The sequence below is a fragment of the Heptranchias perlo genome, chromosome 24 (genome assembly GCF_035084215.1).
Source record: "Heptranchias perlo isolate sHepPer1 chromosome 24, sHepPer1.hap1, whole genome shotgun sequence".
Lineage (NCBI taxonomy): Eukaryota > Metazoa > Chordata > Chondrichthyes > Hexanchiformes > Hexanchidae > Heptranchias > Heptranchias perlo.
The window spans coordinates 35,293,595-35,317,703 of NC_090348.1; the positions used below are offsets into that span (position 1 = coordinate 35,293,595).

At 39.5% G+C, this 24,109-nt stretch overlaps 2 protein-coding genes across 4 annotated transcripts in view; both read right to left on the bottom strand.

The window, feature by feature from the left end:
- mcm10 (minichromosome maintenance 10 replication initiation factor) overlaps positions 1-8,342 on the bottom strand; it is a 67,334-nt gene extending 58,992 nt beyond the window's left edge. Inside the window, exons 1-3 of the mRNA XM_068005383.1 lie at positions 8,294-8,342; positions 1,759-1,813; positions 1,269-1,589 (exon numbers count right to left, since the gene is read on the bottom strand). Of these exons, the coding sequence (XP_067861484.1) occupies positions 1,269-1,589; positions 1,759-1,765 (328 nt within the window). The 5' untranslated portion in view covers positions 1,766-1,813; positions 8,294-8,342. The remainder of the gene's footprint in view (positions 1-1,268; positions 1,590-1,758; positions 1,814-8,293) is intronic.
- Positions 8,343-11,991: 3,649 nt separating this feature from the next.
- Positions 11,992-24,109, bottom strand: part of optn (optineurin) — a 36,155-nt gene continuing 24,037 nt past the window's right edge. For 2 of the 3 annotated variants that reach the window (XM_068005067.1, XM_068005065.1), the window contains exons 12-15: positions 23,638-23,787; positions 19,504-19,646; positions 18,237-18,325; positions 11,992-13,628 (exon numbers count right to left, since the gene is read on the bottom strand). In XM_068005067.1, the coding sequence (XP_067861168.1) occupies positions 13,507-13,628; positions 18,237-18,325; positions 19,504-19,646; positions 23,638-23,787 (504 nt within the window). In that variant the 3' untranslated portion in view covers positions 11,992-13,506. The remainder of the gene's footprint in view (positions 13,629-18,236; positions 18,326-19,503; positions 19,647-23,637; positions 23,788-24,109) is intronic. The other variant, XM_068005068.1, reaches the window with a different exon arrangement.

Below are 24,109 nucleotides of genomic sequence, written 5' to 3' on the forward strand. Positions count from 1 at the left end.
AAATTCTCCTGAAGCAAAGCAACAGAATTCCTTTTATCCATGGAAAAGCCTGCTAATGACAATTCTTCACTAGTGACAGAAAAAATATTATAACTTCACAATGCTTTTACACGAAGCAGGCTTGAAATCACCCATGTATATTTGATATTTCTTTGTAAATATTCAAGAAACTCAGAAGTTTTCACACAGCTCATTTACTCCTGATGTTCGTTCCTTCATAGTACATTCCACAGGTCCAGCATATACATTTCTTCTACACATCACTATTCAAAATATTCATTAGTGCAAGCAGAAATTTTGCTAGTCTTTTTTTTTAAAAAAAGGCGTGCTCACTATCAGGTAGTAAAATTGCAAACTATTGATAGGTTTCATGTTCGACAGATCAGTACAATATTAATGCATTTATACAAAATTTTTAAGTTAGAACGATTTGGTCAGATTGGATTACAACTGCTTCAAAAATTGTGCTGGAAAAGATTATATATTTTCAGGATATATACTATTTCCACTTAACATACAATGATTCAAAACAGTATAATTCCAGTAGAAAGCATAAAATAGTAGACTGGAATATTTTTCAAAGATACGAGGGGCTTGATCTCATGGTTTGTGGTATTATCTGACCTCTTCATTTTGTTCCTTCCTTGTAATACACTTCAGCCTATACATTATCTTATATACTTATATGATTAAGTAGAAATCTGCCCAATAGCAGTAATTTTGCTGAATTAAAGATTATAGCATATCTTTTTTTTTGCATTAAAGTGTCTTCTGGTGCCATGCTTGGACATCTTCTGCTCCCTAATTCACTCTTATCCCTCTGTGTCTTCTTCTGATTCAGCACCTTACATCATAAGACATTGCCCTTTAGCCAAGGAGGGATCCACTGACTGACATTATGTGTTGCAGCTGCCAGTAGAGAAAATTTCAGATTTTCCTTGCCACAGTTTTTCAGTAAACCAAAAGAGGAGAAAGAAAGTTGCTTATTAGTTCAAAATGCATTAGTTGGGTGTCAGCCCAAAAGTATGTTTGATACAGCATCAAGCACTTTAGCCAGTGAATACAAGAGATTATTCCCTAATCAAGCGCTCCCAGCGAGGACTGGTGCTCATGGATATCATGGACCCACAGCCCTTGATTTTCCTATCCAGCTGTCCTGGCGAATGCCCGTCCTCACCAGGAGTGCCTGACTGGGTAACCAGTCCTGTGGTTTCTGTGATAAGCTGTAGACCGAAATCAGATTTTGCAGAGCATTAAATGTGAAATACCTTCTAATTCCAGTTTAGATTTTTCTGACTTCTGATCAGAAATGAGACACAGTTGTTCATTTTTCTCTATTGCATTTGTTTTACTCTTCTGGTCCTCCTCTTCCTCCACCAAGTCATCCACATCCCCAAAAAGAGCATGGATTTCCTTATCCTGGACAGCATCCTCTTCATCACCATCAAACAGGTCATCCCACTCATCAGTCTCATCGAGCGATCTCTGCTCAACACTGTGTTCACCCTGAAAACACCCTGCTGCTGCCACAATCTCTTCCTCCTCATTCTCATCCAAAAGGGACGTCAATAAATCCAAGTCATCGTTACCTGCCACCAATAAAAGCATTTCGTTAATCAGAATGCAGATGTGCCTCTACTTTTAAAATGACTCAGCTCGAAGTGTGATTTTTTCAGTAAAATTTTGGAAAAGCAATTTATTTTAAAAAAGCACCAAATCAGTTAAATACTAGAATGCCATTCATTCAAATGCTCTTACCTTCCATTGTATAACGATATGATTAACAAGACTTCAGAAAACGGTGACACACACACTGAAAAATAAAAAAGATTGCACCACTAATAACGAAAACAAATTACTTTGAATAAATGGAACTATTCCATATCCACAATCCCCACACTACATTCTTAATTTAGAAGGGCAATTTTTATATAATACATAGATTAATAAATAAACCGCAGAATTTCCTCTCTGCCCTCTGTGTATACACAAAAAGATAAACCAAGATCTGAAATATTAAAGTGCATAAGCACATTACTGACCCACTATGCAAAGTGGACACATTCTCACTGGAAGAATGTTTGAGAGGTGGTGATTGCTGTTTTTAGGATTCTAAAGGGACCAGTTAATGTAGACAATGAAAAGCTATTTCACCTTGTTCAAAACAGTGGAATCAGAGAACACGGCCTGCGCTTGATGTGGGGGGGGGGGGGAATTCAAAACTAATCTGCGGAAACAATATTTCAATCAACGGAACAGGCTCCCTAGGAAGACAGTGGAAGCAGTTAGTATTGATCCATTCAAATGCAAATTATATAAATTCCTTTCCAAAAACAACATTTTGGGATATAGTATATAAGCAATGAGACATGTGGTAAGTGTAGCATACTTAGGGGGAACAGGTGACTTTGGACAAGCATGTAGCAAAGGCAGAGTGGTTTTAATGGGGGATTTTAACTTTCATATTGATTGGGATAAGCAGATGAGCTCATGTCAGAAAGGTACTGAATTTCTTGTGTGTTCAGGACAGCTTTCTGCAACAATATGTCCTAGAACCAAAAAGGGGGCAGGCCATATTAGATTTAACAATGAGTAATGAGCCAGATTTAGTTAACAGCCTAATGGTGCGTGAACATTTATCTAATAGCGATCATAATATGATCGAGTTCAACGTTGCATTTGAAAGGGAGAAACCTGTAACAGCTACTAAGATTCTAAATTTAGGTACGTCCGGTTTCAACAGGATGAGACAGATATTGTCCACAATAAACTGGGCAAATCTGTTAATGGGTAAAATGACAGAAGATCAGTGGGAGGTGTTCAAAAAGAATTTAACATGATACAGAACCAGTTTACACCCCTAACGGCCATGAGCTCTACTTGCTATAAAAAAAGTCATGGATGACAAAAGAGGTAAGGGACAACATGAAACTAAAAGAAAAAGCATACAAAAGAGCAAAAAATAGCACAGATCCTGGCAACTGGGAGAGATACAAAGAACAGCAAAGGGTGACAAAACAGATAGTAAGAGCTACAGAAAGGGAGTATGAAAAGAAACTTGCAAGGGATATCAAAATCAACACAAAAAATTTTTACAGTTATATTAGGAAAAAAAGGTGGTCAAGAGCAAAGCGGGCCCCTTAAAAACTGATAATGGTGATACTGTAGATGAAAATAAGGAAATGGCCGACTTGTTAAAGAATTACTTCGCGCCAGTATTTACATTAAAGAAAGAGGATAGCATGCCAGACACCCCAAGGAAACTAATTTTGAATCAGGGATGGGGACTCACCATAATTCATGTAAGCAAATTAACAGTAAGACAAGATAATGACAAAAAGAGTGACAAATCCCTAGGACCAGATGGTTTCCATCCCAGGGTGTTAAAGGAAGTAGGTGAGAACATTGCAGTTGCCCTAACTATAATCTTCCAAAGTTCTCTCGATTCAGGAGCCGTTCCTTTAGATTGGAAAATTGCACATGTCACTCTGCTACTTAAGAAAGGTGAGAGGGGGAAACCAGGGAATTATAGACCAGTTAGCCTAACATCTGTTGTCAGGAAATTACGAGAGTCTATAATTAAGGATAGAATGACTGAACACCTTGAAAATTTTTAGCTGATCAGGGAGATGGATTTGTAAAGGGTAGATCATGCCTGATGAACCTGATTGAATTTTCTGAAGAGGTGACTAAAGTAGTGGACAGGGGAATATCTATGGATGTTGTTTATATGGACTTCCGAAAGGCATAAGAGACTGTTAGCTAAAGTTGAAGCTCATGGAATTGAGGGCAAATTATTGACCTGGTTAGGAAATTGGGTGAGCGGCAGGAGACAGAGAGTAGGGATGATGGGCAGATACACAAATTGGCAAGATGTGACTCGTGGTGTGCCACAGGGACCTGTGTTGGGACCTCAACTATTCACTGAATTTATTAATGACTTAGACGACGGGATAGAGTCGCGTATCCAAGTTTGCCGATGGCACAAAAATAGGCAGCACTGTAAGCAGTGTAGATGGAAGCATAGAATTACAGAGAGAAATTAATAGATTAAGTGAATGGGCAAAACTGTGGCAAATAGATTTCAATGTAGGCAAGTGTGAGGTCATCCACTTTGGACCTAAAAAAGATAGATCAGAGTATTTTCTAAATGGTGAAAACCTCAAAACAGTGGAGGTCCAAAGAGATTTAGGGATCCACGTAAATAGATCATTAAAATGTCAAGGACAGGTACAGAATATAATCAAAAAGGCTAATGAAGTGCTAATCCTTATATCTAGAGGACTAGAATACATGGGGGTAGAAGTTATACTACAGCTATACAAAGCCCTGGTTAGAACACACCTGGAGTACTGTGTTCAGTTCTGGGCACCGCACCGTAGGAAGGATATATAGGCCTCGGAGGAAGTGCAGCGTAGATTTACTAGAATGATACCTGGACTCCAAGGGTTAAATTATGAGGAGATATTACACAAACTAGGTTTGTATTCCCTGGAATTTAAAAGATTAAGGGGTGATTTTATCAAAGCTTTCAAGGTATCAAGGGTAGATAGAGAGAAACTATTTCTGCTGGTTGGGGAGTCTAGGACTAGGGGACATAGTCCAGGCTCTAATTTTTAGGCTTTCAGGAGCGAAGTTAGGAAACACTTCTACATGCAAAGGGTGGGAGAAGTTTGGAATTCTCCTCTTCAAACGGCAGTTGATGCTAGCTCAATTGTTAATTTTAAATCTGAGATTGATAGATTTTTGTTAATCAAAAGGTATTAAGGGATATGGGGCTAAGGCAGGTATATGGTGTTAGGTCACAGATCAGCCATGATCTCACTGTATGGCGGAACAGGCTTGAGAGGCTAAATGGCCTCCTCCTGTTCCTATGGACCACGGGGGTTTTCCTTGTCATGCCTGGGACTGTTGTAGACCAATTGATAGAGATTGATAGTTATAATTAGTCAACAACTCCATTATCATTGTACCATACATCTATGAGGATGACCAAAAGTGAACTGGATGGACTTTGGTCTTTTTTTGCCCCAGTCTCTCTCTCTCTCTCTCTCTCTCGCTGATTCTCCCCCCAGTCTGTGTCTCTGTCTCGCTGATTCTCTCTCTCTCGTTCTCTCCCCATCTCTCTCTCTCATTCTTTCTATTTATTTCCCCCCTCTCTCTCTCATTCTTTCTATTTATTTCCCCCCTCTCTCATTCTTTCTATTTATTTCCCCCCTCTCTCTCTCATTCTTTCTATTTATTTCCCCCCTCTCTCTCTCATTCTTTCTATTTATTCCCCCCCCTCTCTCATTCTTTCTATTTATTTCCCCCCCTCTCTCTCATTCTTTCTATTTATTTCCCCCCCTCTCTCTCATTCTTTCTATTTATTTCCCCCTCTCTCTCTCATTCTTTCTATTTATTTCCCCCCTCTCTCTCTCATTCTTTCTATTTATTTCCCCCCCTCTCTCTCTCATTCTTTCTATTTATTTCCCCCTCTCTCTCTCATTCTTTCTATTTATTTCCCCCTCTCTCTCGCTCATTCTTTCTATTTATTTCCCCCCCTCTCTCTCTCATTCTTTCTATTTATTTCTCTCTCTTTCTTTCTATTTATTTCCCCCTCTCTCTCTCATTCTTTCTATTTATTTCCCCCTCTCTCTCTCATTCTTTCTATTTATTTCTCTCTCTCTCTCATTCTTTCTATTTATTTCCCCCTCTCTCTCTCTCTCATTCTTTCTATTTATTTCCCCCTCTCTCTCTCATTCTTTCTATTTATTTCCCCCCCTCTCTCTCTCATTCTTTCTATTTATTTCCCCCCCTCTCTCTCTCATTCTTTCTATTTATTTCCCCCCTCTCTCTCATTCTTTCTATTTATTTCCCCCTCTCTCTCTCATTCTTTCTATTTATTTCCCCCCCTCTCTCTCTCATTCTTTCTATTTATGTCCCCCCCTCTCTCTCTCATTCTTTCTATTTATTTCCCCCTCTCTCTCTCATTCTTTCTATTTATTTCCCCCCCTCTCTCTCTCATTCTTTCTATTTATTTCCCCCCCTCTCTCTCTCTCATTCTTTCTATTTATTTCTCTCTCTCTCTCATTCTTTCTATTTATTTCCCCCTCTCTCTCTCATTCTTTCAATTTATTTCCCCCTCTCTCTCTCATTCTTTCTATTTATTTCTCTCTCTCTCTCTCATTCTTTCTATTTATTTCCCTCTCTCTCTCTCATTCTTTCAATTTATTTCCCCCTCTCTCTCTCATTCTTTCTATTTATTTCCCTCTCTCTCTCTCTCATTCTTTCTATTTATTTCCCCCCTCTCTCTCTTTCTTTCTTTCTATTTATTTCTCTCTCTCTCTCATTCTTTCTATTTATTTCTCTCTCATTCTTTCTTTCTATTTATTTCCCCCCTCTCTCTCTCATTCTTTCTATTTATTTCCCTCTCTCTCTCTCATTCTTTCTATTTATTTCCCCCCTCTCTCTCTCATTCTTTCTTTCTATTTATTTCCCCCCTCTCTCTCTCATTCTTTCTATTTATTTCCCTCTCTCTCTCATTCTTTCTATTTATTTCCCCCCTCTCTCTCTCATTCTTTCTTTCTATTTATTTCCCTCTCATTCTTTCCTTCTATTTATTTCCCTCTCATTCTTTCTTTCTATTTATTTCCCTCTCATTGTTTCTTTCTATTTATTTCCCTCTCATTCTTTCTTTCTATTTATTTCCCTCTCATTCTTTCTTTCTATTTATTTCCCCCTCTCTCTCTCATTCTTTCTATTTATTTCCCCCCCTCTCTCTCTCATTCTTTCTATTTATTTCCCCCCCTCTCTCTCTCATTCTTTCTATTTATTTCCCCCCTCTCTCTCTCTCATTCTTTCTATTTATTTCTCTCTCTCTCTCTCATTCTTTCTATTTATTTCCCCCTCTCTCTCTCTCATTCTTTCTATTTATTTCCCCCTCTCTCTCTCATTCTTTCTATTTATTTCCCCCCCTCTCTCTCTCATTCTTTCTATTTATTTCCCCCCCTCTCTCTCTCATTCTTTCTATTTATTTCTCTCTCTCTCTCTCTCATTCTTTCTATTTATTTCCCCCTCTCTCTCTCTTTCTTTCTATTTATTTCCCCCTCTCTCTCATTCTTTCTATTTATTTCCCCCCTCTCTCTCTCTCATTCTTTCTATTTATTTCCCCCTCTCTCTCTCTCATTCTTTCTATTTATTTCTCTCTCTCTCTCTCATTCTTTCTATTTATTTCCCTCTCTCTCATTCTTTCTATTTATTTCCCCCTCTCTCTCATTCTTTCTATTTATTTCCCCCTCTCTCTCTCTCTTTCTTTCTATTTATTTCCCCCTCTCTCTCATTCTTTCTATTTATTTCCCCCCTCTCTCTCTCTCATTCTTTCTATTTATTTCCCCCTCTCTCTCTCTCATTCTTTCTATTTATTTCCCCCCCTCTCTCTCATTCTTTCTATTTATTGCCCCCTCTCTCTCTCTCATTCTTTCTTTCTATTTATTGCCCCCTCTCTCTCTCTCATTCTTTCTATTTATTTCTCTCTCTCTCTCTCATTCTTTCTATTTATTTCCCTCTCTCTCATTCTTTCTATTTATTTCCCCCTCTCTCTCATTCTTTCTATTTATTTCCCCCTCTCTCTCTCTCTTTCTTTCTATTTATTTCCCCCTCTCTCTCATTCTTTCTATTTATTTCCCCCCTCTCTCTCTCTCATTCTTTCTATTTATTTCCCCCTCTCTCTCTCTCATTCTTTCTATTTATTTCCCCCCCTCTCTCATTCTTTCTATTTATTGCCCCCTCTCTCTCTCTCTCTCATTCTTTCTATTTATTTCTCTCTCTCTCTCTCATTCTTTCTATTTATTTCCCCCCTCTCTCTCTCTCATTCTTTCTATTTATTTCCCCCCTCTCTCTCTCTCTTTCTTTCTATTTATTTCCCCCCTCTCTCTCTCTCATTCTTTCTATTTATTTCCCCCCCTCTCTCTCATTCTTTCTATTTATTGCCCCCTCTCTCTCTCTCTCATTCTTTCTTTCTATTTATTGCCCCCTCTCTCTCTCTTTCTTTCTATTTATTTCTCTCTCTCTCTTTCTTTCTATTTATTTTTCTCTCTCTCATTCTTTCTATTTATTTCTCTCTCTCATTCTTTCTATTTATTTCTCTCTCTCTCTCTCATTCTTTCTATTTATTTCCCCCCTCTCTCTCTCTCATTCTTTCTATTTATTTCCCCCCTCTCTCTCTCTCTTTCTTTCTATTTATTTCTCTCTCTCATTCTTTCTATTTATTTCTCTCTCTCTTTCTTTCTATTTATTTCTCTCTCATTCTTACCCTTTTTTTCGCTCCGTTCTCCAATCTGCCGCCAAACGCCAGGACCCGAATCACCAACTGACGTGATGATCGTCTTTACAATTCGCCTGATCGGAAAAGTACTGCCGATAAATAGGATGGAATAGGCTCGATCACACGCCAAAAAATACTAAAAATTATAAGCGCATATTTGGAATGTTTCTTTCCCACTCTCTCTCTCCCCTTTTTGCTTCCCCTTCTTCTGGCAAATGGTTAGGACAGCGAAAAGGTCCTTCGCGACTGTCAGCTGCAGCCATCAGGCTGAGATCCCGGGACGTTCCATGGAGCGAGACTCGGGGCGATCTGCAGATGGGACTGAGGCAGCCAGTTGTGTTTATAAAACTAATTACACAAGGAATTGCCAGCAGAACATGCAACAAATGTCCGTCATTGGGAGCATCAAAATCACCCACTTTAGTTCAAATTAAAAATGTAGACTATTTTGATCTCTCACTCCAAAAAGGAAACAGTTCCATATATTTAATTTGTCTTAAACAGTTTAATTGACAGTTACTATTACATTTCAAATTTCTGTACCGGCTATTAACTTTCTGTATAGGCTATTAATTTTCTGCACAAGGTTTTAACTTGGAGTACAGGGTTCCATATATTTAATAGGTTTGTAATCTAAGTCACTTTTCCTGACGTTGACAACTTTACAACAAATGTCTGTGTTTGTAAAGCAGGAACATACCTGTCAACTGAACCTTCAGATGATTAAAAAGAACGTTGTCACCATGGGAGTATTACCTTTGAAAAGTTAGATAAAACTAACGTTAATTGTTCATAAGGAATAAATAACTATTTACTGTCGCATTTAAAAACCAATGTTTTTAACAAGCAAAAAAGTGCCGAAAATCTGAAGCAAAAACATCTGCGGGGAAAAAAAGTTAACGTTTAAGATGTGGACCTTTGCCAGAAGTCTGTTTCCTGTTCCAGAAACTAAATTTCCCTAAAAATACTCCAATCGGGTAATACTTAATTTCTTTCCTCTTGCTCTGGGTGTCATCCCTTTACAGCTCCATGATGAACGAACCATCACATTTATTAGAACTGATCAGACTTTCCTTTTACGTGAGCAGTGCTTCAAATTCTGTATCAATTCAAAAGCAGTCGTAAAGCTTAATTCTGCTTCCGCCAGACAACTTTATTGCCTGGAATTCTGTTTATCCCATGTAGGAATTCAAAGAATTACCTTCACCAGAATTACATAGGCCACTGTCAGGGTCGCTGAAAACTGAGGCAAAAGAAAAGGGATTTTATTGTAGGGTAATTGAGGCTATTGTGAAATATATTGATGCCCTCTGATTATGAAATAGTTTTAATGAACGTTAGATTGTTTATGAACCGATCCTCTCCAATTCATAGAACTATTTTTCTTCGGCAGTTCAAGCAGCCTGTCTAATCTGCTTCACCTCTCTCCCATTTCTAGCTCCAACCTGACGCTGCTGAGCAGGAAATCCTGAACTGCTAAAACTGTTGCAAAAATGATCACCCAGAGCGTGCAGCACAGTTCAGTTCCCTAGAGCAGAAGCAGGTAAGAGACAGCAGCAGCCGTGATAGAGGCAGTACAGGAGAACAATTTGAGGGGAGAAAAACATAATGTTTGTGGCTTCTGCAATAAAAATGTGGCTGCACTTTTCTGGTGGCCCCTAAATTGAAATTTGCCTGCTGATTCCCAGCAAACACTAGGGTCAAATTGTTGAGACACTTGTTATTGCAGTTATCTCTAGCTTCAACCTTTTGTTGTGCCATTTAATGTACAAGAGCACAGGAAAGTGAACTATTTGCAGGCCTCTGCCACTGTTGCAATTGAGCCAAATCATTTGGAGCTCCAAAGTAACTCATCCTCTGAGTTTTGCACTTTTCGTCTGGAAATTAATTTTGCCTGATCCCAGATCCTCTATATGGACCATATATAGCTTCTGACCTCATCAGGAATCTCCATTGTCCATTCTTGTAGAGGATTTATTTTTGGCAGATAATTGAGAGTCCCCCATACTTAATTTGACAGAGCGCTTTTGATTAATCATTTTTTTCTACTTCCCAGCTTGTGCGGCTAAGACCCATGATTTTTCATTTTAAAAATGAGACATTGAAAAAACAAATTTTGGCAACTCAATTCCTGCTGAGCCCCCAAACCCGAAACACTGGCTCACATTGCTCTCCTGCTGAACATCAGAGGTTCACTGATAGTAAATTCTATCAGCTACTAAATGGGCAGTTCACAACTATTTATTTGGCTCAAGAATCCAGACTCTGGAGAAAAAATGCATTTTAGCTGATTCATGCAAAATTAAAAATTGATTTGCACAATTGTTGAGGATAATCAGTATCCTGTGCAACCAAATCAATGTGAGGAGCTTGCCATGTTGAGAGCTGGATGTGATCATGTCCCCTCTGGCTCCTATAATAGTGAATTGCAAAACACTTACTTACAGAAATATTAATATAAAAATAATGGAGTTAATGGACTCAGGTAACAGAACACTATGAAGCGACCGGCTATTAATACAGAACAGGTGGAGAAGGAATGGAAGAATATTCACAAATATGTGAGAGATAATGAATAAGGATGGGAAGTCCAGGAACACAATGGCCCTAGAAGCAAGAATAATGACACTAACAAATCATGTGCCCTATTTCTCTCTCTTCCCTTTTTAAAAATCTAATTTTGATCTGCCCTCCCTTTCCACTTCCTTATGCTCCAAGTCAGAGGTTTTCTGGCAATATTATCCTGACCAGCCACTGGGAGGGCGTGAAAGAGTAGGTAGGGCTGACAGATTTCACCTCTTTGCCATTAAAGAAGCTTGCCTCTCCGTAACATCTCCCCAAAGACACTGTTGGGATTGGAACATGCCTTACGTACACCAGCTGTTCAAATAGTGCGTGAAGTCTTAACTTTTAAGCCCTACACAGATAATAAGTTTCTTATTTTTTTTAATAGGTGTGTGGGAGATGCATGCATATAAACCACACCCACTGCCTGTCTTTTCTCTATTCTTCAAAGGATTCCATAAAATTGGTCAAGCACGCCCTGCTTTTTTGAAATCCATGGTAAATGGACCAGATTAGCCTATGTTTCTCCAAGTGGTTAGTAATCATCAGGTATTTCTTTAAATGCCCTCTCCACTCTTCTGGATCCACAGTCTCTTCCTCTGTCAATCTACGAGGCTGATGACAACAGTATAAGCATAGGATACCTTTGTGTAGTTTCCGTCAATTCCCTTGGGTGATTTGGCTACCACTAAAAAATTCACCTTTGTGGGTTTGGGAGTCACTTCCAACTTTGATTCATGCTTGTACAATGTAGTGGAGAAAGCCCACTCCATTTGTGTAGGAACTTAAAACAATATATATATGTATGTACACACACACACACACACTTGAAATGGAAAAATTTGCAGGGCTATGGGGAAAGAATGGGGGAATGGGACTAATTGGCTGGCTCTTTCAAAGAGCTGATACAGGCAAGATGAAGCTTGCCTCTCCGTAACATCTCCCCAAAGACACTGCTGGGATTGGAACATGCCTTACGTACACCAGCTGCTCAAACAATCTGTGAAGTCTTAACTTTTAAGCCCTACACAGAATGGCCTCCTTCTGTGCTTTAAAAGTTGACTGAAATGTGACGCTCCTCCCTCAAAACACCTTTGTTATTCAATAACCACAATTTAAACAACTGTCAAAACATCTATTTATTTTAATACTCAAACCATACTTTGACATACAAGAATTATTTTTCAGAGTAAAACTGCTCCCATTTATCAGTAGATTTTCACACAGTAAATAAAGTGCATAATTACCCAATTATCATGCTGTATTTTATAGATGAAACAGATTCCTTATTTTATATCTACTTAATTTCAGGAAGCTTCAATGCAGTTTAATACTACAATTGAATTAGCCAGAGGCTGATAGCTTTACTAAAATTATGCAATTTTTGCAAACAAAAAAATGTTGACATCACATATTTTATTAACAATCTTTAAAACAAGGATTAACTAAACATAGCTCTTCCCGCAGTGAGGCGGTCAAGAAGGGGAACTCAAAAGTGGGAGTTTGCTACTACAAACTCTCATCCCATTCTTGTGTGGCATGACATGTTGGTGCCCACAACTGTCACAGTAGTGCTTTAAATTATCACCCCCCCACAATACAGACTGCTGATAACTTTAATTCAGCCATTAACAGCTCCTTAACAGAGACGTTGCCCTGCATGAAGTTTTTGCTGCATCCAACAGAATTTTTGATAACATTGTTCATCAGCCTAGCTATTCCTTCTTCAATAATTCTGCCTAAGAGCAGTACTCAGTATTACATTTCCATTTTCCACATCAGCCACATCTGTGGGGAGTTTTGAGCTGTGGGGTTGGTTAACTGGAATTCGGATTCCAACGGCCCAAATTAATTTTCATTTGGGGCAATCCAACAGGCCGCCGTGAAAGGAATGCTCATCTCTTCATGATGTCCTAGACTTATGCCTAGAAGTGAAGGGCAATGTTCTAACCCAGTACACCACAACTGATTGAGATAGTAAGCATTTCAATTAATAGTTACATTTTTAACAAATTAACTCTAACTGGATGTTAACTACAATATTTAGTCTTTATCTTTGACCGGGACATTAACAATCACATTAGACAATTCTACCATCAAGTCCCCTGCCTAAGTGAACCTCCATCTGGTAATATTGTGAGTTTAAGTAAGTTTTGTTATGACAAAAGAATCACAGGCCTGGGATGTGCAATTTCCTAATCTACAAATCAGAATCTCCCCTCTGTGAAATCTAGATCTGACTTTCCCTATTTTACCAGGCTGTTTTTACTTATAGCCCAAAATACTTAATGATAAATGAGAATGCTCATTGTCTCAGTGAAGACCCACGAACAAACCTGCATGAACAAATGGCTTTGTAATGTGCAATTTCTAAGATATCGTTGAACAATAGATAATAGCCATTGGCACATTTTCCTCAGAATTGTGTTCCTTCAGATAAAGGTACACCACATTCACATAAGAAAATATTAAAATAGTACTATATAATAAAGTAGTACTATTTTCACAATTACTGGTTTGAAAATAAATTCATCAGTCCTCATTCCCTTCTCCCTCCCTCCCAAATAAGGCAAAGGCAAAGCCAATATGTATGCATAGCTATAACAATCACATAAATGGTTATTTAGATCTTTAGCTTATATGATGCAATCCATGACGTGTATCTGTAGGGTATCGATGTCAGGAAGGACGGTACCACACTTTGGACAAGCATGTTCTGGCATCATACCTTGCTGCTCCCAACTAAGAGGCTCAGGTTCTGTAAGCAGAATTAAAAAGCATTCAGTAAAAAAAAAGTTAAGGTATCATAATATATTTTACATATCTGACAACTGCAGAACATATTTCATATAATTCTAAGGTGTCGGGTTAAATCGCATGTCAGATTGTGTAATTCCTCGAGATTTTACAAACAGTAACTCAACCCATAGATCAAAAACAGAATAGCTATTCACAGCCTCATTAGACCCCAACACATTATCAGCTCTCCCAGAACTGAACTCAGGAGAAATGTTATTACTTTTATTTGAATTGTAGGGCCATAGAATTTATTTTGTGATGGATTTGCAAAGAGCAGCAAAAAAAATACCTATTCATCAAAATTCTTCCTGTACTGGTAAATACTGAAAAAAAAGACAAAGGCACTACTTCATCATCTGTGCTATTCCAATAATGTTAACATTTTAAACATTGACATTTCACCCTCCCTACCTCTTGTAAGTGCTGTTTCAGAATTCAAAATTTTGCAAAATCGCACTTCAAAATTGGCTTGACTAGAATTCTCCCCCAAAGATCTCAATTATATTATTTCATAGATGATTTGAAAAGCTGTGGCACTCAGATTTATTTAACTAAATAGTACAGGAAATTTATTGTTTAACTTGACTTTATTACTTTCAATTTTTCAAAGACACAGTTTCTTCATGTTTCTTAGAAGTCTAGCAGCTACCACCTCTTGCCTTCGATGGCTCCATCTTCAGTCCATCAACTTCCTTGGCCTCATTATTTCCTGACTTCAAATGGAATTCCCACATCTCCTCCATTTCTGAAGCTGCCTCCAAGAATCTCAATTTTCTCTTTAGCGCCAAGCTACTTTTCTGCTCAACTTTTCCCTCTTTAAAGCCTTATTCACTACTACTTGATGTACTGTCCGGCAGGTGGATTTCTGAGCTGGGAGTTCGGTTAAAACCCAAATCATTTAAAATACAGCTGAGTATTTATTTAAAATACATATAATACAGATTTCCCCAGGTCACTACTGGGGAATCCTCCCCCACTCAACTGTTCCCTCCCTCAGCTAGGATCGGACCCTCACTGTTCGAGAATGAGTGTTAGGGTTCAGTCACTGAAGGTTGGGCTTGGGAAAGGAGATTTCTAACAGTGACTGAGGAAACCTTTTGGACAAGTTCCCCCAAGATTTGATTTCATCCACCCAGCTAGGCTCTGATCATAAGGCTCAAGGTCCCCTTTGGAGTGACAAAAGCCATTTTCCTGGCTCTGGTGATTTGTGAAGTGCTGAACAACGGTTCCACTTTTGGGTTTGCTGTGCACTAGGACTCCAGATATGTTTGGGTGATGCAGCAGGGGTGGGGGAGGCAAAAACTGGTTGAGGGTTGTGGCAGGGTGAATACAGTAGTGGCTAGGGGTGAGGGGAAGGAAGGCTGTGACAGTAGCACTGGGCCGGTGAACTGATCTTAGGGGCTCAAAGGTGGATGATGCTATAGAGGCGCAGTTGGGAGGTCTGAGGTAAGTAACAGCATCACCTACCTTATGGACTCAGAGGCAAGTAAAATGAATCGGCTAGTTCAATCATGCCAGAAAAAGGCATGATTAATATTTATGGGGAGGAGGGGTGGTGGGAAGTGTCTAGTCATGATACTCCAGCCATCATAGGTGTGGGGCAGGCTTGATGGACCAGCTGGTCTTTTCCTGCCAGTAATCTTCATACGTTTGTATGCATGTATATAATAAAATATTAAAAGTCTTGCATAAAATGCACAATTCTTGTAAGTGCAACAACTGCTTCCTGTAATACTTAGCCATCATCCTCCTCCCCCCGCAAAGTTACTACCAGACCCCTCCCCCACTACCACATCCCAGGCTCCATCCTTGAACCCTGCTTAGTTCCACATCCTACCCCTCCATTCCTCCAGGACCTTAAGAACCCAGACACAAATCAACTCCCTTCCCACCAATGGACCCAGATCGCAGCACCCCTTCTTACCATCCCAGACCCATGTACCTTCTCCCCAATGTACTCAAACCCTTGAGACACCACTTTGTGCTTGCAGACCTGCATCACCTCCCCCGTCACTGTTCTCGCCATTTGGTACCCATAACCAGCAAACGCCTCCCAGTGCTCCCAAACCCTGCCATCATCTCAGGGCTGGCACATTCCGAGACCACCTTCTTACCACTTCCACACTGATGACACACCAGTCCTAGTACTCCCAGACCTCACCCCACACCACCCCCTGCCACCACTATCACCTCCGTCCCCACCTCCAGGACTTCTACACGCCTATCTGCCACCCTAGAACATCTTACCTACCTATTTCCTGTGGATTCCCGTACTTACAAAAAAGTGAGAAATAAAATTGAATACATAGGCAAATAAACATAATAAGACACTGATTTGCAGTTTCCACAAACATGTGAATATAATTCCATAATTTGAACCCAAGGATATCATTAACACTTTGTAATAAAAATAGTTTAACTTCTTCAATGACCATAAATCAATGGCCCTTATATATTGTACGTTACACAGCATGTCTCCCCCAACTCATTGTCAACATCACCATGGGAGATATGCTAAAACCTGTGTTAAGCAGATACTGTCAGACATTTCCTGTACCACTTGTGTCTTAACTATAGACCAATTCATTCGAGGGGAATTTATTGGGCAAATTTATTCTACCGCACTTGATTGGGTCATTCTTCAGGGCTGACTCCCAGTCCTGGTCCCTCAGCCCTCATTTCTATTTTCCCGGAAGCTGCTGCAGGCTACAGAGAAGGACTTTAAAAAAAAACTAAAAACAATTGAACAACTTCAAGCTAAGTATAAATGTAAGATTAAACTTTTTAAAACAATGACTCTTACAATTAGAATAATTTACTCTTTCTACCATCTGCACATGGATCTCTTTCTTTGACACAAAACAACCTTAAAACGCTGTGTTTTTGCTCTCCAAGAACATGATCTGGCTCCACAATGTACGAATTCTGAGTTAATCTGTCAAAAGCCAGGGTTCTCTTCTGCAACTTGATCTCCAAGTGAGCCCACCATTCATTTCGACAATGGAGACCAATGACAATTTCTAGCCTTAAAGGGACACAGCTACATTCTATTTTATATGGTATATTTTCTTCTGAGCTGATAAAATAGTGCATTGTCTGACTTACCATGATATCAAAGACAGTAATTGTGACCTGGTGACAATTACGGTAGTTCCTTGATATTATGTAGGATTACAGCTTATTTCAATTTAAATACCGCCCCATCAGCCTACTCTCAATCATCAGCAAAGTGATGGAAGTTGTCGACGACACCTTCCAAGCGGCACTTACTCACCAATAACCTGCTCACTGATGCTCAGTTTGGGTTCTGCCAGGACCACTCGGCTCCAGACCTCATTACAGCCTTGGTCCAAACATGGACAAAAGAGCTGAATTCCAGAGGTGAGGTGAGAGTGACTGCCCTTGACATCAAGGTAGCATTTGACAGTGTGGCACCAAGGAGCCCTAGTAAAATTGAAGTCAATGGGAATTGGGGAAAACTCTCCAGAGGCTAGAGTCATACCTAGCACAAAGGAAGATGGTAGTGGTTGTTGGAGGCCAATCGTCTCAGCCCCAGGACATTGCTGCAGGAGTTCCTCAGGGCAGTGTCCTAGGCCCAACCATCTTCAGCTGCTTCACCAATGACCTTCCCTCCATCATAAGGTCAGAAATGGGGATGTTCGCTGATGATTGCACAGTTCAGTTCCATTCGCAACCCCTCAGATAATGAAGCAGTCCGTGCCCGCATGCAGCAAGACCTGGACAACATCCAGGTTTGGGCTGATAAGTGGCACGTAATATTCGCGCCAGACAATGACCATCTCCAACAAGAGAGAGTCTAACCATCTCCCCATGACATTCAACAGCATTACCATCACCGAATCCCCCACAATCAACATCCTAGGGGTCAACATTGACCAGAAACTTAACTGGACCAGCCACATAAATACTGTGGCTACAAGAGCAGGTCAGAGGCTGCGTATTCTGCGACGAGTGACTCACCACCTGATTCCCCAAAGCCTTTCCGCCATCTATAAGGCACAAGTCAGGAGTGTGATGGAATACTTTCCACTTGCCTGGATGAGTGCAACTCTAACAACACTCAAGAAACTCGACAACATCCAGGACAAAGCAGCCTGCTTGATTGGCACCCCATCCACCACCCTAAACATCACTCCCATCACCACCGGTGCACTGTGGTTGCAGTGTGTACCATCCACAGGATGCAGTGCAGAAACTCGCCAAGGCTTCGACAGCACCTCCCAAACACGCGTCCTCTGCCACCTAGAAGGACAAGGGCAGCAGGCACATGGGAGCAGCACCACCTGCACGTTCCCCTCCAAGTCACAAACCATCCCGACTTGAAATATTTTGCCGTTCCTTCATCGTCGCTGGGTCAAAATCCTGGAACTCCCTTCCTAACAGCACTGTGGGAGAACCTTCACCACACGGACTGCAGTGGTTCAAGAAGGCGGCTCACCACCACCTTCTCAAGGGCAATTAGGGATGGGCAATAAATGTTGGCCTCGCCAGCGACACCCACATCCCATGAACGAATCTAAAAAAAATTAAATCAAACAACTTTTACCTCGTGCTACCTGCTGCTGTGATGCTAGATTATCCTGAGCCAGTGGTCCTCGATTTCCATGACGATGTTGTAGTTCAATCAAAGACTGCCTGTAAATTCAGTGAAACATTTCTGAAGTCTGGCTAATGTTCCAGGTGTCAGTAGAAAAATTATTGGATAGCCTTTAAAATTTATAGCTGGTAAGTTCTTTTACACAGCAAGTCCATGCGATTTTGTATTCATAATTTAAGACATTACAAATATTGAATTTTTTTTTTTAAAAGTAACTAAATTTAGCACCCCTAATCCTGAACCAGTTCAACAAAAAGAAAAGGATTTAAAGAACCTAGTGATTGATCTCAATTTGTGGTCTACATCTTAGCACAATTAATTTTATACCCAGAGAAGACCTTACTGATGAATGAATCTTAGACAGCCAGTAAGGGAGAGCTTGGAGCAAGATACATGTATGTATATTATGAGAAGATGGCCGTAAAGTTTTCTTGTGTTTCCTGCCTGCCACTGGAATCCCTTTGATATCTGGAGCATGGACAATTACTTCTTTTAATTTGTTCTGCAACATTGGTTTCTATAATTAAGAGCTACAAGTATGAGCAAACAGCTGAAATCAATGATGCAGTTAGATATAGGTTATTATCCATTGGCTATGAATGGATGGAAAATCTAGCCAATAGAGAATGTTGTAGTCGAAGTATCAAATTGTATAAACTGAGTCCAAGACATATATCAAAAGGTAGAATCTTCTTTGATAGATTGTGATACCGAAAAGATCAAATTTCAGACTACCTCTAGAGAAAGCATGCTAACCAAGAACAGATTAACCTAGTCTAGCAGTCTCTCCAAGAGGATGGTAATAGAGGCTAGTTGTTCCACCTATTCATAGTTAGTCAGCAGAAAATCTAGCCCTGAGATAACCGAAAGGAGACCTATGGATAACTAAAGGAAGGGGTCAGTACAATCAAAAGAGGATGGACTAGATATAGGAAAAAGTAATGGGTGTGAATGAAAAGGTAATACCTTCAATCTAATGGTGCAAAATTTTATTCTTCTGCCTTATGCTCTCTAATCATTCTCATTTATGGATGTGCTACTGAGGCAACACAATGCATGTCAGAAATAATTTAATTTTTGAATGATTGATTCACAATATCGTTTTGGGGATTACTTCTATATTAAACTAAAACTGCTAATGTAGCTTCAAGATTAAGGAGCAATCCTGCAATATGATTTTGACTCTTTTTTTCCAGGACATGCTGTCACTAAATACCTGCCAAGTGCTTCCAGTTCTTCCTTCAGTTTTGTGTTTTCCTTCACTAGAAAATCCAACTTTTCAGCCAACCTTTCCTTTTCTGCGTGAATCTCCTCTCGAGCTGCTCTTTCAGCATGGAAATCTGCACTATAAACATCGGCCTACAGGAAGACAGAAATGACAGTAGCATTAATACTTTGATTGTAAAACAGCCATTTTATATTGCCAGCCACTATAAAACATGTTGGTTTGTAATTGGTACTTAACATAAATCTGAATTATCTAGATTTGTAAAATATAAATTACATATTTGTAATTCTTACAGTCCTACAGCGATCATTATAAAATATAAAATTCTAATTTTTTTACAACATGGAAACAGGCCCTTCGGCCCAACATGTCCATGTCGCCCAGTTTATACCACTAAGCTAGTCCCAATTTCCTGCACTTGGCCCATATCCCTCTATACCCATCTTACCCATGTAACTGTCCAAATGCTTTTTAAAAGACAAAATTGTACCCGCCTCTACTACTGCCTCTGGCAGCATGTTCCAGACACTCACCACCCTTTCAGTGAAAAAATTGCCCCTCTGGACCCTTTTGTATCTCTCCCCTCTCAGCTTAAATCTATGCCCCCTCGTTATAGACTCCCCTACCTTTGGGAAAAGATTTTGACTATCTACCTTATCTATGCCCCTCATTATTTTATAGACTTCTACAAGATCACCCCTAAACCTCCTACTCTCCAGGGAAAAAAGTCTCAGTCTATCCAACCTCTCCCTATAAGTCAAACCATCAAGTCCCGGTAGCATCCTAGTAAATCTTTTCTGCACTCTTTCTAGTTTAATAATATCCTTTCTATAATAGGGTGACCAGAACTGTACACAGATTCCAAGTGTGGCCTTACTAATGTCTTGTACAACTTCAACAAGACATCCCAACTCCTGTATTCAATGTTTTGACCAATGAAACCAAGCATGCTGAATGCCTTCTTCACCACCCTATCCACCTGTGACTCCACTTTCAAGGAGCTATGAACCTGTACTCCTAGATCTCTTTGTTCTATAACTCTCCCCAACGCCCTACCATTAACGGAGTAGGTCCTGGCCCGATTCGATCTCCCAAAATGCATCACCTCACATTTATCTAAATTAAACTCCATCTGCCATTCATCGGCCCACTGGCCCAATTTATCAAGATCCCGTTGCAATCCTAGATAACCTTCTTCACTGTCCACAGTGCCACCAATCTTGGTGTCATCTGCAAACTTACTAACCATGCCTCCTAAATTCTCATCCAAATCATTAATATAAGTAACAAATAACAGCGGACCCAGCATCGATCCCTGAGGCACACCGCTGGTCGCTGGTCACAGGCCTCCAGTTTGAAACACAACCCTCTACACCCACCCTCTGTCTTCTGTCGTCAATCCAATTTTGTATCCAATTGGCTACCTCACCTTGGATCCTGTGAGATTTAACCTTATGTAACAACCTACCATGCGGTACCTTGTCAAAGGCTTTGCTAAAGTCCATGTAGACCACATCTACTGCACAGTCCTCATCTATCTTCTTGGTTACCCCTTCAAAAAACTCAATCAAATTCGTGAGACATGATTTTCCACTCACAAAACCATGCTGACTGTTCCTAATCAGTCCCTGCCTCTCCAAATGCCTGTAGATCCTGTCTCTCAGAATACCCTCTAACAACTTACCCACTACAGATGTCAGGCTCACCGGTCTGTAGTTCCCAGGCTTTTCCCTGCCACAAAGGCACAACATTTGCTACCCTCCAATCTTCAGGCACCTCACCTGTAGCTGTCGATGATTCAAATATCTCTGCTAGGGGACCCGCAATTTCCTCCCTAACCTCCCATAATGTCCTGGGATACATTTCATCAGGTCCCGGTGATTTATCTACCTTGATGCGCGTTAAGACTTCCAGCACCTCCCTCTCTGTAATATGTACACTCCTCAAGACATCACTATTTATTTCCCCAAGTTCCCTAACATCCATGCCTTTCTCAACCGTAAATACCGATGTGAAATATTCATTTAGGATCTCACCCATCTCTTGTGGTTCCGCACATAGATGACCTTGTTGATCCTTAAGAGGCCCTACTCTCTCCCTAGTTACTCTTTTGCCCTTTATGTATTTGTAGAAGCTCTTTGGATTCTCCTTTGCCTTATCTGCCAAAGCAATCTCATGTCCCCTTTTTGCCCTCCTGATTTCTCTCTTAACTCTACTCCGGCAATCTCTATACTCTTCAAGGGGATCCACTTGATCCCAGCTGCCTATGTAATCTTGTATGATTTTAGGATATGATGCTTAAACTTCTTGCCTCTATAATAAAGGGCTTTCATGGTTAATTCCTCTAAAAATGCTATTCTCGAGTATTAGTGATCCTCTCTGGGTGTCTTGCTTCTGCCAATTGTTTAGTTTCAATTCTGGCTAATTTATTTTATTAAAATTAGCAAAATGAATTGGCATTGCTTGTACACGCTTGTAATTCTTTGAAAAAATATTTTTTAAACAGCATTTTTTCATGTGCAGAATTTCTCTGGTTTATGTTAAAAAATTCTTGATTTGAACTGAAAATAATGTTAGTCTTCACTGTTGCTATTTGATCCCAAAATTGATATGAAGCAGAGAAAATTTGATCTCAAGAAAAAATATTGCTCGACAAACTGTTTCTTACTGACTAGTTGTTCAAAGCGTTAATGAGACGGTATCCTTTTTACTTCCAAATGTTTGTACAATTCTCATCATATTTAAGAGCTATACAACAGCAAACGTTCTCCATATAAACAGCACGTACTTTTTCTAACCAACACAGCATAACAATAATATACCTAAGCTGGTTACAATTCACTGGTGTCTGCTAGTTTTCCTTTAACGCACACTCTGTGCTCTATATTCCTTTGAAACTCAGACCACCATGCGCACACATAGGCATGCACCTGTTGACTTTCCAACTCAAAAGGAAATCAGAGAATCCAACATATGCAGGAAGCATAACCCTGCCATAAGCACGTTAAATCTACTTACTAGTATGAACCTACTGGCTTGGTGATGAGCATATATAGTGTGGTTTCAATTGTCATCACAATACACAATTTATTCCTGAGCATTCTGTGTTCCAGCTGCTAGACTGGAGTTAACATGGTATAAATTTACCACCAGATTATCTCCAGGGCAGGAAAATGTGTCACTATGGATGTCGATAAATGAGGAGATTAACCAGTTAACTGGTAGGCTACTAACTTGTTTCATGTATGTGCGAGTATTATTGAGGACAAAAAGGTACTGTTATGTAGAAAGATTGAAGAAAGACATTCAGCTAATCTTACTGACCTGGTCCACTTTCTGGCTTCATTCTTATTTTCTTGTTCTCCTGCATTCTGTTGAATTCCAATGAAATGATTTTTGTGACAGTAAAGGAAATCTGTCACATTTCAAATCTTTGAAAATGACTAATCTACATTTAGAGGATTTTGGTATCAACTTCAATTTGCTCACTAGGCACAACATGGTGAACTGAGATATGTGAACCATCTGAACTCAGACTATCCCCATCTATGTCTCAGACCCAGAGGGAGATTGACTTACTTAATTTTGAAAAATATCCTTTTACATTTCCTTTTTTAAATTCAAACTTTAAAAGGGATTGGGAGATATAATTTTCACAAAGGCTTTGTTTTGCGGACACCTGAACTAAAGTAATCGTGTTACTTTAAAAATCTACTGAAGTTTAGAATCATTTATTTGTTTTGTAAATAAATTTAGTGAGTTAAGTAAAGTTTCATAATCAAGTGAAATATGCTGTGTCGATCTTTAGCTGCTGTTTAATTTTTACTTTTAAATAAACCTGATTCATAGATTATAGCATAAACCACACCATCTGATTAAGACTAGGAGAACATGAAAGAACCTGTGGCATTTCCAATAAGCAAATTACAGTATCAAGAGTGTTCTGTTTGACCCTGGATAATGATACATTGCCAGCTATTTTGCATTCAAGGCCACATCTGGTTCATAGGGAGCGAGGGCTCACTTGCAAGGGTGGTCCTTGGCACTAAGCACAAGAGAAATATCTGGTATAGTCCAAAAAATCGTATCAGTTTCTAATGTAAGCAGAAGGTTTCGCACTACCTGTGCTTTGAACACAGCCACAGTTTCTATTTCTTCTTCCTGTTTTATAATGGTTTGCTTCAGTATATCAATCTTATGCTGCTTTTCCACCAGGGCTTTCTCTGCCATTTCTAATTGAGTAGTGACGTCAAATAAATCGGTGTGTGCATTCTGAGTAAAGAAAACAAGACAAAAAGAATACATAACACTGCAATGGATTTCTGATAATAACAGATTTAAACCTTCAAAACAACCTAACCAATTAGTAATTGCAAATAAAATTGGAGTAAAAATTTAAATTGCTTTCCCATCCACCTTATAAATGTAGCTAACAGCTACAATAGCTCATCATTCTTATTACCTTTTTAAAAATAATTTACCCCCTCTCTCCTTAGGTTTCCTTTTAGCACTCTCCCGTTCAGGTGGTGAACAAGTGAGCTGCTGAGTACTATGAAATTTTAAGACTCAAATTCTATTCTAATGAACTAAGAAC